At 41.7% G+C, this 15,193-nt stretch overlaps 1 protein-coding gene across 1 annotated transcript in view; it reads left to right on the forward strand.

Annotated features, from left to right (window-relative positions):
• cacna1c (calcium channel, voltage-dependent, L type, alpha 1C subunit) overlaps positions 1-15,193 on the forward strand; it is a 531,481-nt gene that overhangs the window by 153,411 nt on the left and 362,877 nt on the right. The window contains exon 3 of the mRNA XM_034163903.1: positions 2,472-2,901. Coding sequence (XP_034019794.1) covers positions 2,472-2,901 — 430 coding nt within the window. The remainder of the gene's footprint in view (positions 1-2,471; positions 2,902-15,193) is intronic.

Raw genomic sequence — 15,193 nt, forward strand, 5'->3', positions numbered from 1 at the left:
TTAGAGGCAGCTCCGATTTTACACGTAGTGCATACGATTCCTGCTTCATGCGCAATTCATGCGCAATTGGACCACATTCGTACTGTGTGTGAAGGGGCCCTAAGGAATGTTTTCGCTAACAGTATCAATGCTAACTGAAGTAAAAAAAATAATTTTGTGCTTAAATCAAGTTAAAGCTGCTGTAATACCAAACACAGGTTTTAGCCAACAGTATCATTACTCATTAAATTTACTCACTAAATTTAACTAAATGTTTTGTTCCTAAATTAAGTTTAAACTACCTTAAAAGCAAAAACAAAAGTTTGAAGTCACAGTCTCATTACTAAATAAAGTAAAACCATGTGTTGTGGCTAGCTAAAGTTCCGCTAATGAAAAGCAAAGGTCAAAATATAGTGGTTATAACTTACATTTTTCCTAGGCTTTGGAAAACCCTTGATGTAAGTCTCTTCGGCTTCTCCCTTGTTTTCCACTCTTGGATGCCACAGCAGATTCATGGATCTAATTTTGGATTTGCCGCAAGTTTTACGCCGCATGTTCTTCCTGACGCAACTCATGACATGGACAGTGGGCCAGGGGTCTTCAACAGGGAACCTTTCATATTGGAAACAAGTGCACTTAACCGCTTGGCCAGCACCCTTTGGAAAAGCCTTGATGTTTACCTTCTAAACTGCAAAGTGAATGAATGTTTGAATGACTCTATCACCTCCAGGTTGATTAAATAATAACTCAAAAACAATAAATGCTGTCATCATGTAAGTCACCAAGCGGTGGGCTTGTGATCAGGGTATCCTCAGGTTAAATCCCCGTTGACTGGAAAATCACTAAGGACCCTTGGGCAAGGTCCTTAATCCCCTAGTTGCTCCCAGTGTGCACTTGAATGCTTTGAATGGCAGCACCCTGACATCAGTGTGCATGTGAGGCATCACTTAAAACTGCTTTGAGCGTCTGCTTCAGATGACAGTGTTCTGTATGAATGCTGTTTAACATGATGGGCACAAATCCTGTTGCACCTGGTGAACGTTGACACGCTAGATCTGAAAAACAGCGTTGTCTGTCTCATGGGTGTGTCTGGCACTTGTTAGATGGTTAGTGCATTAATGATGGAGTAGATACAGCTGTGATTGTCAGTTAGAGACACAGACTTTTGAAAGGTATTAAATCAATCAATCAATCAATCAAACTTTATTAATCCCACATGGGGTAATTAAATTTGAGCAGCCCGTAAAAAAACAAACAAAAAAACACAATAATATAACAACATATAAGAACAATACAACTAATTAAAACAGATAAAAACAGACTTAAGAAGGAGTTAAAATGGGTAGCCAGAATAAACAAATAAATAAAAACACGCCAGACCTACGGAACATTTAAAAGTCGAATCACCGAAGGGATAAATGACTTTTAAAAAAAACTGTTGGTTCTTCGGAATCAGAGAAGGAAACTAGTGGGGTGGCATAGCACAACAATTGTTCATTTTGTGATAAAAGCATGGAATTTGGCAAGCATATTCTAAATTAACTAATGTTTATTTTCCGATATGGATCCATCCTGGAGATGACCTCTAATGAGCTACAGGGGTCAATAAAGAATTACACAGGGGTCAATATTTAAAACTGCTCCAATCATGTTGAAAACTACACCACATTATTTTTCTGATCATAACAATTCCAAAAATATATAGTTTAGACTATCTGTGACTGAATTCCATGGAGTTAGGGGGTAAAAACAGCAAAAATAGTGACAAAGATTCACTTTGTACAGAGGTCAAACATTAAAGTTGCTCCAATTTTGGTAAAAAGTGATGCAAATTATTGGTTGCAATAAAAGGATTAATAAATGGGATAGTTTTGACTGTGTTGAATGCTTGGTCTCCCTCCAAAGTAAAGGTCAAACAAGGTTGACGTCCATTTGATTCTATGACTTGTGACATATGTTACCTCGTAACATGATAACTAAGCATGACAGATGGTGCTAACTATTCCATTTTAAAATGCTATTAACTCAAACAATAATTTGCATCATTTTTTACCAAAGTTGGAGCAACTTTAACATTTGACCCCTGTACAAACTGAAACTGACCTTTGTCACTATTTTTGCTGTTTTTACTCCATAACTCCAGAACATTTAGTCATAGATAGTCCAAACTATACCTTTTTGGAATCTTTGTGATCACACAAATAATGTGGTATAGTTTTCAACATGATTGGAGCATTTTTAAATTTTGACCCCTGTGTAATTCTTTATTGACCCCTGTAGCTCATTAGAGATCAGCTCTAGGATGGCTCCATAGAGAAATCGTGATTAAAAATCACCAGATTTTCATTTTTTTTTTAAAAGGAAGCTACAGCATCAGTCTTATGTTTGATTGATTGAAAAATAAGCGTGAAAATCTTTTTGCAGTCAGTTTGTTTGGTTGCTCCTGTTTTGGCTCATTTCTCTCCACTGTCTTTCTGTTTTCACCATCTCAGGCTCCGACTACTCTCCGCCTCCCCCGCTGCCTCGGCCGCCTCCATCCAGTCTCCCCAATGAGCACAGCGGCAGCGGGAGCCATGGTGACTGCGGTGGGAGAGGGGGCGGGGTCAACCACGGGGTTGGTGTGGTCGGCCTGGCTCCAGAGCACATCCCCACACCGGGGGCGGCCTTGAGCTGGCAAGCAGCCATCGATGCTGCGCGGCAGGCTAAGATGATGGGTAACGCCTCACAGGGAGGGACGGGACTCGAGTCGAGAGGGGGCGGGCCCATCTCCACGGCTAGCTCCACGCAGAGGAAGAGACAACACTACAGCTCCAAGCCTAAAAAGCAGACCACAACGACAGCCACAAGGCCACCGCGAGCCCTACTCTGCCTCACGCTCAAGAACCCCATCCGCAGGGCCTGCATCAGCATTGTAGAATGGAAGTATCCTTTACTGATCCGTCCCCGGATCGTGTGTTATACTGTTTCCTAAACACACTTTCTCCAGGGACTGCTGAAGCAGATGACCATCTAAATTGTTCCAGTTTTATCAGATGTCTTGATTGATCCAAACCTGATGTCTTTTAAAGATTCTGAGTTCCACCTTTTGGGCTACAAGTTGTTCCCATGTAGATGTGGTGGGGCACAACATTCAAATTTGACAAGCAGGGGTGCCCAAAAGGGGAGAATAAGGAGAAGGATTCTTGAGGCCCATGATTGACAGGGGTGATGGTGTAGCGTCCAGTTTGTTTTTTGCTTTATTGTTTGTTTGTTTTTATACTTTTTCAATTCAGTTTTAATTTATTTCATTTATATAGCATCAAATCACAACAATGCTGCCACAAGTAAGGTCTGACCTTACCAACCCCTAGAGCAAGCAAACATGAGACAGTGGCAGGGAAAACTCCCGCCGATGATTTGAGGAAGAAACCTCAAGCAGACCAGACTCAAAGGTGCGACCCTCTGCTTGGGCCATGCTACCAAAACAGTTGACAATACAAATATACAGAAAGTTTTGGTAATTTGTTTCTGTCTGCACCTGCACGAATGACTTATCAGTCCTAATACAATTATAATACTGACAAAATAATATGGGGGGTGGACAAGTAAGATTTCTTTTCATGGGGCCCAAAATCAAGTCAAGCTCAGCGACTCCCTCAAATAAACTACACTGAAAGAAACTCTTAACCGTGGAAACAAATTTAAGATCTAATTTTAATAATTATGGTGGCCAAGTGGTTAAAGCGCTTGGTTTCAGTGCGGAAGGTTACGGGTTCAAATCCCACCCCTGCCACATTTCTCCATGTAATGTGGAGTTGCGTCAGGAAGGGCATCCGGCGTAAAACCTGTGCCAATTCAACATGCAGATCCACCTTGGATTTGCTGTGGCGACCCCAAGTGCAAACACGGGAGCAGCCGAAGGGACTTACTATTCGTGTTACAAAAAAAAACAGCTCACAATCAAAAGGTAGTTTGATGACAGTCAGTTTTGTTTAGTGTTGTTCAAATTGACATTAACCTATATGATATCTTATTTATTATAAAATCAATTCATCTTATTTTAAACTCTTGCATCTGTTAAAAGTAGGCGAATTTACACTATGAAAATCTACTTTTTTGTTAACCTTACTGCTACAGTGTAATCATGTTTTGTGGGTAATTTGGAACTCCAGGTAAAGGAGTTGCTGTTTTTACCCCATAACTCCAGAACATTCAGTCATAGATAGTCCAAACTATACCTTTTTGGAATCATTATGATCACATAAATAATGTGGTGTAGTTTTCAACATGATTAGAGCATTTTTAAATTTTGACCCCTTTGTAATTCTTTATTGACCCCTGTAGCTCATTAGAGGTCAGCTCCAGGATGGCTCCATATCTGAAAATAAACATTAGTTAATTTAGAATATGTCTGCCAAATTCCATGCTTTTATCACAAAATGAACAATTTTTATAGAAATTTTAGCAAAGCTGCACCACTGGATGGATGGATGATGGATGGATGGATGGATGAGTGCAGTCCCTTTAATTGTCCTTAGCCATGTTGAAATAGTGGGGGTGCTCTCTTGCCAAAACACAAAAAAATATCTTGGAAATCAGTGGGAGACTTTACCAAGATGTGTTTTTAAAACTGATCCTGCGTCCAAACTTTCTTCAAAATCAAAATAACTTTTGAACCAGATTGTACTGGATCTTTGTAAGATATCCTGCAAACAGACAACCATCAAAAAAAGTCAGTCAGTCATTTTTGTTGGAGCTGATGCAAAATAGTTTTTAGAGGTGAAAAGTTGGGCATGGAAGGACTAATTTGTACCACAGATAGATGTTAGTCCATGGAAGAGTCCACTGAATTTTGGAGGTGATCTGGATCCAGACAACCATCAAAAAAGTCAGATTTTTGTTGGAGCTGATGCAAAATAGGTTTTAGAGGTGAAAAGTTGGGCATGGAAGGACGAATGCGTCAGACACTTCATTAAAAACAGTCCATCGGTCCTATTTAAAAATCTCTTCATCAGTCTCTCTTTTGATTCTTTCTGTCACTTGTCTTGATCCTTCTGTATTTCTCTTTATCTCTTCTATGAATCAAAATGTGCTACCTTTAATCCACTTTCACACTTCTCCCTCTAGCTCGCTCCCTAAAGATATTTATCTTCTTTCCCTAATCGTCCATCTTTGCCTCTACCCGACCTCAAAGTTCCTTCCTCCATCTGTTTTCACTCCATCTGTCCATCCAGATCCCATTTTTAAATGACATTTCTCTACCTGTCCTTCCTTTCGTAGTTTTATGCAAAACGTAATGATTTGCTTTTCCTTTCTTGGGAAGAAACAGAGAACAAAGGAGTGATAGAAATGACACAAACGCCTGCTCACACACCATCCTGAGAGAGAGGAGAAGATGGGGAGTCTGGGAAATTAGAAGGGTGGGGATGTGGACGGGACACAGCACGGGCGTCCACTGGAGACGTGATGAATCGTAGTGGTTGAAGGGAAAGCGTGCGAGTGGAGGATGGGAACGGTAAACAAGAAAAAATGACAGAGCAGGAGGAGAACAAATAATGAGTGGAGGGAACGAGGGAGGAGGTGCTGAGGATAAGGGGATCATGAATGAAGTGAAGTGACTGAAAAGTACTAGGAAGAGCGAATCAGGGATTGTGGGGATACAGAGGATGAAACTGAAAGAGGTGTGCATACTTGTGGATATAGTGGGTTTTATTTTGGAACTCAGAAAGTGGGCAAAATCAGAGGTGATAATGTTGCGACTCCGAACCAACAGAGCTACCTGACACTGATACATAGACAAGGGTTTGATTCCAAGTATGTGTGCCATGCTGTGACATTGGACAATAGACTGCATGTCCATGTCCAACCAGCTATTAAGCACACAATGAATGGCATTTCAAGTATTACTATAGCAGCCAACAACACTTTTCAATGTAAATATTTAGAAGCTACAGCTACAGCAGGGAGTACAGCAGGGAGCAAGGACTTTCAGTCTGTACCAAGGTGCTTCTAGCGGACAGTGAGGCACCTCAGGAGAGGAAAAGAGAACCATCCAAGCTCTCCACAGTAAGGATGGAACCTCAACTGAGGAGGTAATTGGGCGCTGGAAGGAACACCTTGAGGAAATCCTGCATCAGACCGGAGTGCCCTCTATAGTAGAGGCAGAGCTGGAAGCTGATGGAGGATTATCTTCAATTTCCCTGGGGGAAGTCACTGAAGGAGTCAAACATCTCTGCAGTGGCAAAGCCACAGGGGTTGATGAGATCTGTGCAGAAATGCTGAAGGCTCTGAGTGTGGAGGGACTGTCTTGGATGAGACGTCTCTTCAACATTGGGTTGAGGTCTCGGGCAGTGCCTAAGGAGTGACAAACTGGGGTGGTGGTCCCAGTATTTAAAAAGGTGGACCAGAGGGTATGTGCCAATTAGAGGGGCATCACACTACTCAGCTTCCCTGGTAAAGTCTCCTCCAGGGTGCTGGAAAGGAGGGTTTGTCCGATAGTCGAACCTCGGATTGAAGAGGAACAATGCGGGTTCCGTCCTGGTCGTGGAACAACCGACCAGCTCTTCACTTCCACAAATATCCTGGAAGGTGCCTGGGAGTATCAGTCTACATGTGTTTTGAGGACTTGGAGAAGGTGTATGATCGTGTACTCTGGAGATACTGTTGGAGGTGCTGATGCTATTTTCATGTATGTCTGCTATCTTCATTGGATTTTCCCAGGAAGTTCTTCTTCTTTGGTAACCAGGCTGCAACTGCATCATGGGATTGCATAGTGTCGTCCATTTGCACACTATGAAGGTAGTTGATCTTACATACTGTTCAACTATTGCAAAATGCATACTGAGTGTTCAGACGTCCTTTGGAATGTACTTTTCGCCAGCTATGTATTAGGCTATTATGCCTATTTGGATGTAGCCGTAGCCTCTCATCCAGTTCACTTGACGGTATTCGGTGCCTATTAGTGCAGCATATAACTGAAACAATACTTCACATGGTGATACAAGCACCAAATCCAGCACAAATTCTCCTTAGATGTTGCTCTTTTGAAAAAACCGACGGGCCACTTGAATTTTCAACAGGCGGCCACGTAGGGGTCAATTGAAGAATTACACAGGGGTTAAAATATAAAAATGCTCCAATCATATTGAAAAATGTACCAGGTCAAAATTAAAGTTGCTCCAATTTTAGTAAAAAATGGTGCAAATTGTTGCTTGAGCTATTTGGATTATTAAATGGAATAGTTTTGACTGTTGAATGTTTGGTCTCTAAAGTAAAGGTCAAATAATGTTGACGCCCATTGGATTCTATGACATGTGACATATGTTAACCTGTAACGTGACAACTAAGCATGACACATGGTGCAAACTATTCCTTTTTGAAGCCCTATTAACTCAACCAATAATTTGCATCACCTTTGAACACAATTGGAGCAACTCTAACTTTTGACCCCTGTACAAACTGAAACTGAACTTTGTCACCATTCTTGTTTTTTTTACCCCATAACTCTATAGAATTCAGTCATAGATAGTCCAAACTATACCTTTTCGGAATCTTTACAATCAGACAAATAATGTGATATAATTTTCAATATGAGTTGAGCATTTTTATATTTTTACCCCTATGTAATTCTTCAATTGACCCCTATGTGGCCACCTATTGAAAATTCAAGTGGCCCGTCAGTTTTTTCAAAAGAGTAAAAATATCTAAGGTGTACTTTTGCCAGATCTGGTGCTTGTACAAGTATCACCATTTGAAGGATTCCTCTGTAAATATTCTGTTATCTGCTGCACTATATGTCGGACTTACTTCTTTATAATCAATACAGCATTGATTGGATTTTATTGAATCTAAGAGTCAACCTGCCAAACAGTGCCGGCAATGAAATAATAATCTCATCCAAATGCTGACAAGCTTGTAAATCATTACCCACAATTCCCATTTAAGCAACATTTGGCATTACCAAAGATGAATTGTGAGAGAAGTCGTGACAATTCTACTTTGAGATGCCCTTCATAACTGCAGTTTGGATCTGTTTTAACACCGCGTAATGTGCACACGAAACTCTGCGGTGACACGATTATAAAATATGTGTCCATGTCCAGTGTTCTTGTAGGACCTGTATCTCCATTGGTAACAGAGCAGAAATCTTCCCTCGCCTCTTCCTCCTCCGTTCCCATGACAACAGCTGCTGCTCCCAACAGGTCAGCGGGGCTTGTCTGAGCTCACATGTGCGTGAGCGTGCACACAAACATGCTCCCACGCTGTGTAATTACAGTGTTTAAGCATTACCCGCACATGGCCGGGTCAGTGTGGGAGATGGGGAGCAGGGACCTCCCGCCTTCTCCGTGTGACATCACAATAAGTGGTAGTTTCGAAAAGCCGTCGCTGAGTGTGCACTCATATGCTCAATGTTTTCCACCTATCAGCTCTCGCATTGGGTCGGGTCACATGAGGGCATGCATGATTTGTGTACATTTTGAGTTGGAGCAGGAAAACAGATTAGAACAGCATATCCCAGCTTCCCTATTTGGGTTTGTCGAGATAAGACATTCTTACTGCAACTGCTATGTGACAGTTTGAGAATATATATATTTTTTAGCTTGTTAAAAAAAAATTGATGCCGTGAAATATGGCAATTTAACACTTATTACGTCCACCAAGGATGTAATAAAATTATCAGCGTTTATTTATTTGTTTATCTGTTAGCAAGATTATGTCGAAACTACTGCACGGATTTTGGCAAAATTTTCAATACAGCTACATATTACGCCGTGGAAGACTCCTTTAAATTTTGGAGGTGATCCGGATCTGGATCCAGATTCTGGATCAAGATTTCACTTCATAAACGCTTAGAAGGATTACGTCAAAACTACACAACAAAAATATAAACGCAACACTTTTGGTTTTGCTCCCATTTTGTATGAGATGAACTCAAAGATCTAAAACTTTTTCCACATACACAATATCACCATTTCCCTCAAATATTGTTCACAAACCAGTCTAAATCTGTGATAGTGAGCACTTCTCCTTTGCTGAGATAATCCATCCCACCTCACAGGTGTGCCATATCAAGATGCTGATTAGACACCATGATTAGTGCACAGGTGTGCCTTAGACTGCCCACAATAAAAGGCCACTCTGAAAGGTGCAGTTTTATCACACAGCACAATATCACAGATGTCGCAAGATTTGAGGGAGCGTGCAATTGGCATGCTGACAGCAGGCATGTCAACCAGAGCTGTTGCTCGTGTATTGAATGTTCATTTCTCTACCATAAGCCGTCTCCAAAGGCGTTTCAGAGAATTTGGCAGTACATCCAACCAGTCTCACAACCGCAGACCACGTGTAACCACACCAGCCCAGGACCTCCACATCCAGCATGTTCACCTCCAAGATCGTCTGAGACCAGCCACTCGGACAGCTGCTGAAACAATCGGTTTGCATAACCAAAGAATTTCTGCACAAACTGTCAGAAACCGTCTCAGGGAAGCTCATCTGCATGCTCGTCGTCCTCATCGGGGTCTCGACCTGACTCCAGTTCGTCGTCGTAACCGACTTGAGTGGGCAAATGCTCACATTCGCTGGTGTTTGGCACGTTGGAGAGGTGTTCTCTTCACGGATGAATCCCGGTTCACACTGTTCAGGGCAGATGGCAGACAGCGTGTGTGGCGTCGTGTGGGTGAGCGGTTTTCTGATGTCAATGTTGTGGATCGAGTGGCCCATGGTGGCGGTGGGGTTATGGTATGGGCAGGCGTCTGTTATAGACGAAGAACACAGGTGCATTTTATTGATGGCATTTTGAATGCACAGAGATACCGTGACGAGATCCTGAGGCCCATTGTTGTGCCATACATCCAAGAACATCACCTCATGTTGCAGCAGGATAATGCACGGCCCCATGTTGCAAGGATCTGTACACAATTCTTGGAAGCTAAAAATGTCCGAGTTCTTGCATGGCCGGCATACTCACCGGACATGTCACCCATTGAGCATGTTTGGGATGCTCTGGACCGGCGTATACGACAGCGTGTACCAGTTCCTGCCAATATCCAGCAACTTCGCACAGCCATTGAAGAGGAGTGGACCAACATTCCACAGGCCACAATTGACAACCTGATCAACTCTATGCGAAGGAGATGTGTTGCACTGCATGAGGCATATGGTGGTCACACCAGATACTGACTGGTATCCCCCCCCCAATAAAACAAAACTGCACCTTTCAGAGTGGCCTTTTATTGTGGGCAGTCTAAGGCACACCTGTGCACTAATCATGGTGTCTAATCAGCATTTTGATATGGCACACCTGTGAGGTGGGATGGATTATCTCAGCAAAGGAGAAGTGCTCACTATCACAGATTTAGACTGGTTTGTGAACAATATTTGAGGGAAATGGTGATATTGTGTATGTGGAAAAAGTTTTAGATCTTTGAGTTCATCTCATACAAAATGGGAGCAAAACCAAATGTGTTGCGTTTATATTTTTGTTGAGTGTACTTCATGGAGTCTCACTAAATTTGTACCACATATAGATGTTAGTTCATGGAAGAGTCCACTGAATTTTGGAGGTGATCTGGATCCAGATCTGGATTCTGGATCAAGATTTCTCTTTATGAAGGCTTTGAAGGATTACGTCAAACTCCCTCACAGATTCTCACCAAATTTGCACCACAGATAGATATTAGGCCCTGGAAGAGTCCACTGAAGTTTGGAGGTGATCTGGCTCTGGATCCGGATTGTGGATCAAGATTTCACTTTATAAACATTTTGAAGGATTATGTCAAAACTACTTCATGGATTCTCACCAGATTTGCACCACAGATAGATGTTAGACAATGTAAGACTCCACTGCATTTTGGAGGTGATCTGGATCCGGATCTGGATTCTGGATCAAGATTTCCCTTTGTATAGGCTTTGAAGGATTACTTCAAAACTCCTTCAATGATTCTCACTAAATTTGCACCACAGATAGATATTAGGCCCTGGAAGAGTCCACTGAAGTTCGGAGGTGATCTGGATCTGGATCCGGATTGTGGATCAAGATTTCACTTTATAAACATTTTGAAGGATTATGTCAAAACTACTTCATGGATTCTCGCCAGATTTGCACCACAGATAGATGTTAGACAATGTAAGACTCCACTGCATTTTGGAGGTGATCTGGATCCGGATCTGGATTCTGGATCAAGATTTCCCTTTGTATAGGCTTTGAAGGATTACTTCAAAACTCCTTCAATGATTCTCACCAAATTTGCACCACAGATAGATATCGAGGCATGGAAGACTCCACTGCATTTTGGAGGTGATCTGGATCTCGATTCTGGATCAAGATTTCACTTTATAAACACTTTAAAGGATTACGTCAAAACTACTTCATGGATTCCCACCAAATTTGTACCACAGATAAATATTAGGCCATGGAAGAGTCCACTGAAGTTTGGAGGTGATCTGGATCGGGATCCGGATTGTGGATCAAGATTTCACTTTATAAACGCTTTGAAGGATTACGTCAAAACTACTTCATGGATTCTCACCAGATTTGCACCACAGATAGACGTTAGACCATGGAAGACTGTGCTGTATTTTGGAGGTGATCTGGATCCAGATCTGGATTCTGGATCAAGATTTCCCTTTATGTAGGCTTTGAAGGATTACATCAAAACTCCCTCATGGATTCTCACCAAATTTGCACCACAGATAGATATAGGCCATGGAAGAGTCCGCTGAATTTTGGAGGTGATCCGGATCTGGATCTGGATTGTGGATCAAGAGTTCACTTTATAAGTTGTTAGCTGTTTAATCTGCGCAGTTAGATTGATCTAGTTATCTAGATAACGATTTGTTTCCCAGTGTTATCTTCATGTGCCTTAACTAAAGCACTCCCTCTGCTGAATCACCTCTAAATTATTTACACATTATTCACTTTGCGTGTTTTTCGGAATCTGCTAGCTTAGCGCAGCTACTAGCTCTTAGCCGGTTTAGAATGGCGGCTTCTCCTGTCTCTCCTGCACTTTTCTGCTCTGGGTGTGAAATGTTTAGTTATTCCTCGGCCTCCTTTAGCAGTAATGGTACTTGTAATAAGTGTAGCTTATTCGTAGCTTTGGAGACCAGGCTGGGCGAATTGGAGACTCGGCTCCGCACCGTGGAAAATTCTACAGCTAGCCAGGCCCCTGTAGTCGGTGCGGACCAAGGTAGCTTAGCCGCCGTTAGTTCCCCTCTGGCAGATCCTGAGCAGCCGGGAAAGCAGGCCGACTGGGTGACTGTGAGGAGGAAGCGTAGTCCTAAACAGAAGCCCCGTGTACACCGCCAACCCGTTCACATTTCTAACCGTTTTTCCCCACTCGGCGAGTCGCCGAGGATCAAACTCTGGTTATTGGCGACTCTGTTTTGAGAAATGTGAAGTTAGCGACACCAGCAACCATAGTCAATTGTCTTCCGGGGGCCAGAGCAGGCGACATTGAAGGAAATTTGAAACTGCTGGCTAAGGCTAAGCGTAAATTTGGTAAGATTGTAATTCACGTCGGCAGTAATGACACCTGGTTACGCCAATCGGAGGTCACTAAAATTAACATTGAATCGATGTGTAACTTTGCAAAAACAATGTCGGACTCTGTAGTTTTCTCTGGGCCCCTCCCCAATCGGACCGGGAGTGACATGTTTAGCCGCATGTTCTCCTTGAATTGCTGGCTGTCTGAGTGGTGTCCAAAAAATGAGATGGGCTTCATAGATAATTGGCAAAGCTTCTGGGGAAAACCTGGTCTTGTTAGGAGAGACGGCATCCATCCCACTTTGGATGGAGCAGCTCTCATTTCTAGAAATCTGGCCAATTTTCTTAAATCCTCCACACCGTGACTATCCAGGGTTGGGACCAGGAAGCAGAGTTGTAGTCTTACACACCTCTCTGCAGCTTCTCTCCCCCTGCCATCCCCTCATTACCCCATCCCCGTAGAGACGGTGCCTGCTTCCAAACCACCAGTAACCAGTAAAAATCTATTTAAGCATAAAAATTCAAAAAGAAAAAATAATATAGCACCTTCAACTGCACCACAGACTAAAACAGTTAAATGTGGTCTATTAAACATTAGGTCTCTCTCTTCTAAGTCCCTGTTGGTAAATGATATAATAATTGATCAACATATTCTTGTCCATCCAATTTGGAAGTCCCAAAAACCAGTTTTATTTGTTATTATCTATCGTCCACCTGGTCGTTACTGTGAATTTCTCTGTGAATTTTCAGACTTTTTGTCTGACTTAGTGCTTAGCTCAGATAAGATAATTATAGTGGGCGATTTTAACATCCACACAGATGCTGAGAATGACAGCCTCAACACTGCATTTAATCTATTATTAGACTCTATTGGCTTTGCTCAAAATGTAAATGAGTCCACCCACCACTTTAATCATATCTTAGATCTTGTTCTGACTTATGGTATGGAAATAGAAGACTTAACAGTATTCCCTGAAAACTCCCTTCTGTCTGATCATTTCTTAATAACATTTACATTTACTCTGATGGACTACCCAGCCGTGGGGAATAAGTTTCATTACACTAGAAGTCTTTCAGAAAGCGCTGTAACTAGGTTTAAGGATATGATTCCTTCTTTATGTTCTCTAATGCCATATACCAGCACAGTGCAGAGTAGCTACCTAAACTCTGTAAGTGAGATAGAGTATCTCGTCAATAGTTTTACATCCTCATTGAAGACAACTTTGGATGCTGTAGCTCCTCTGAAAAAGAGAGCTTTAAATCAGAAGTGCCTGACTCAGTGGTATAACTCACAAACTCGCAGCTTACAGCAGATAACCCGTAAGTTGGAGAGGAAATGGCGTCTCACTAATTTAGAAGATCTTCATTTAGCCTGGAAAAAGAGTCTGTTGCTCTATAAAAAAGCCCTCCGTAAAGCTAGGACATCTTACTACTCATCACTAATTGAAGAAAATAAGAACAACCCCAGGTTTCTTTTCAGCACTGTAGCCAGGCTGACAAAGAGTCAGAGCTCTATTGAGCTGAGTATTCCATTAACTTTAACTAGTAATGACTTCATGACTTTCTTTGCTAACAAAATTTTAACTATTAGAGAAAAAATTACTCATAACCATCCCAAAGACGTATCGTTATCTTTGGCTGCTTTCAGTGATGCCGGTATTTGGTTAGACTCTTTCTCTCAGATTGTTCTGTCTGAGTTATTTTCATTAGTTACTTCATCCAAACCATCAACATGTCTATTAGACCCCATTCCTACCAGGCTGCTCAAGGAAGCCCTACCATTATTTAATGCTTCGATCTTAAATATGATCAATCTATCTTTGTTAGTTGGCTATGTACCACAGGCTTTTAAGGTGGCAGTAATTAAACCATTACTTAAAAAGCCATCACTTGACCCAGCTATCTTAGCTAATTATAGGCCAATCTCCAACCTTCCTTTTCTCTCAAAAATTCTTGAAAGGGTAGTTGTAAAACAGCTAACTGATCATCTGCAGAGGAATGGTCTATTTGAAGAGTTTCAGTCAGGTTTTAGAAGTCATCATAGTACAGAAACAGCATTAGTGAAGGTTACAAATGATCTTCTTATGGCCTCAGACAGTGGACTCATCTCTGTGCTTGTTCTGTTAGATCTCAGTGCTGCTTTTGATACTGTTGACCATAAAATTTTATTACAGAGATTAGAGCATGCCATAGGTATTAAAGGCACTGCGCTGCGGTGGTTTGAATCATATTTATCTAATAGATTAGAATTTGTTCATGTAAATGGGGAATCTTCTTCACAGACTAAGGTTAATTATGGAGTTCCATAAGGTTCTGTGCTAGGGCCAATTTTATTCACTTTATACATGCTTCCCTTAGGCAGTATTATTAGACGGTATTGCTTAAATTTTCATTGTTACGCAGATGATACCCAGCTGTATCTATCCATGAAGCCAGAGGACACACACCAATTAGCTAAACTGCAGGATTGTCTTACAGACATAAAGACATGGATGACCTCTAATTTCCTGCTTTTAAACTCAGATAAAACTGAAGTTATTGTACTTGGCCCCACAAATCTTAGAAACATGGTGTCTAACCAGATCCTTACTCTGGATGGCATTACCCTGACCTCTAGTAATACTGTGAGAAATCTTGGAGTCATTTTTGATCAGGATATGTCATTCAAAGCGCATATTAAACAAATATGTAGGACTGCTTTTTTGCATTTACGCAATATCTCTAAAATTAGAAATGTCTTGTCTCAGAGTG

The sequence above is a fragment of the Thalassophryne amazonica genome, chromosome 22, assembly GCF_902500255.1.
Source record: "Thalassophryne amazonica chromosome 22, fThaAma1.1, whole genome shotgun sequence".
Taxonomy (NCBI): domain Eukaryota; kingdom Metazoa; phylum Chordata; class Actinopteri; order Batrachoidiformes; family Batrachoididae; genus Thalassophryne; species Thalassophryne amazonica.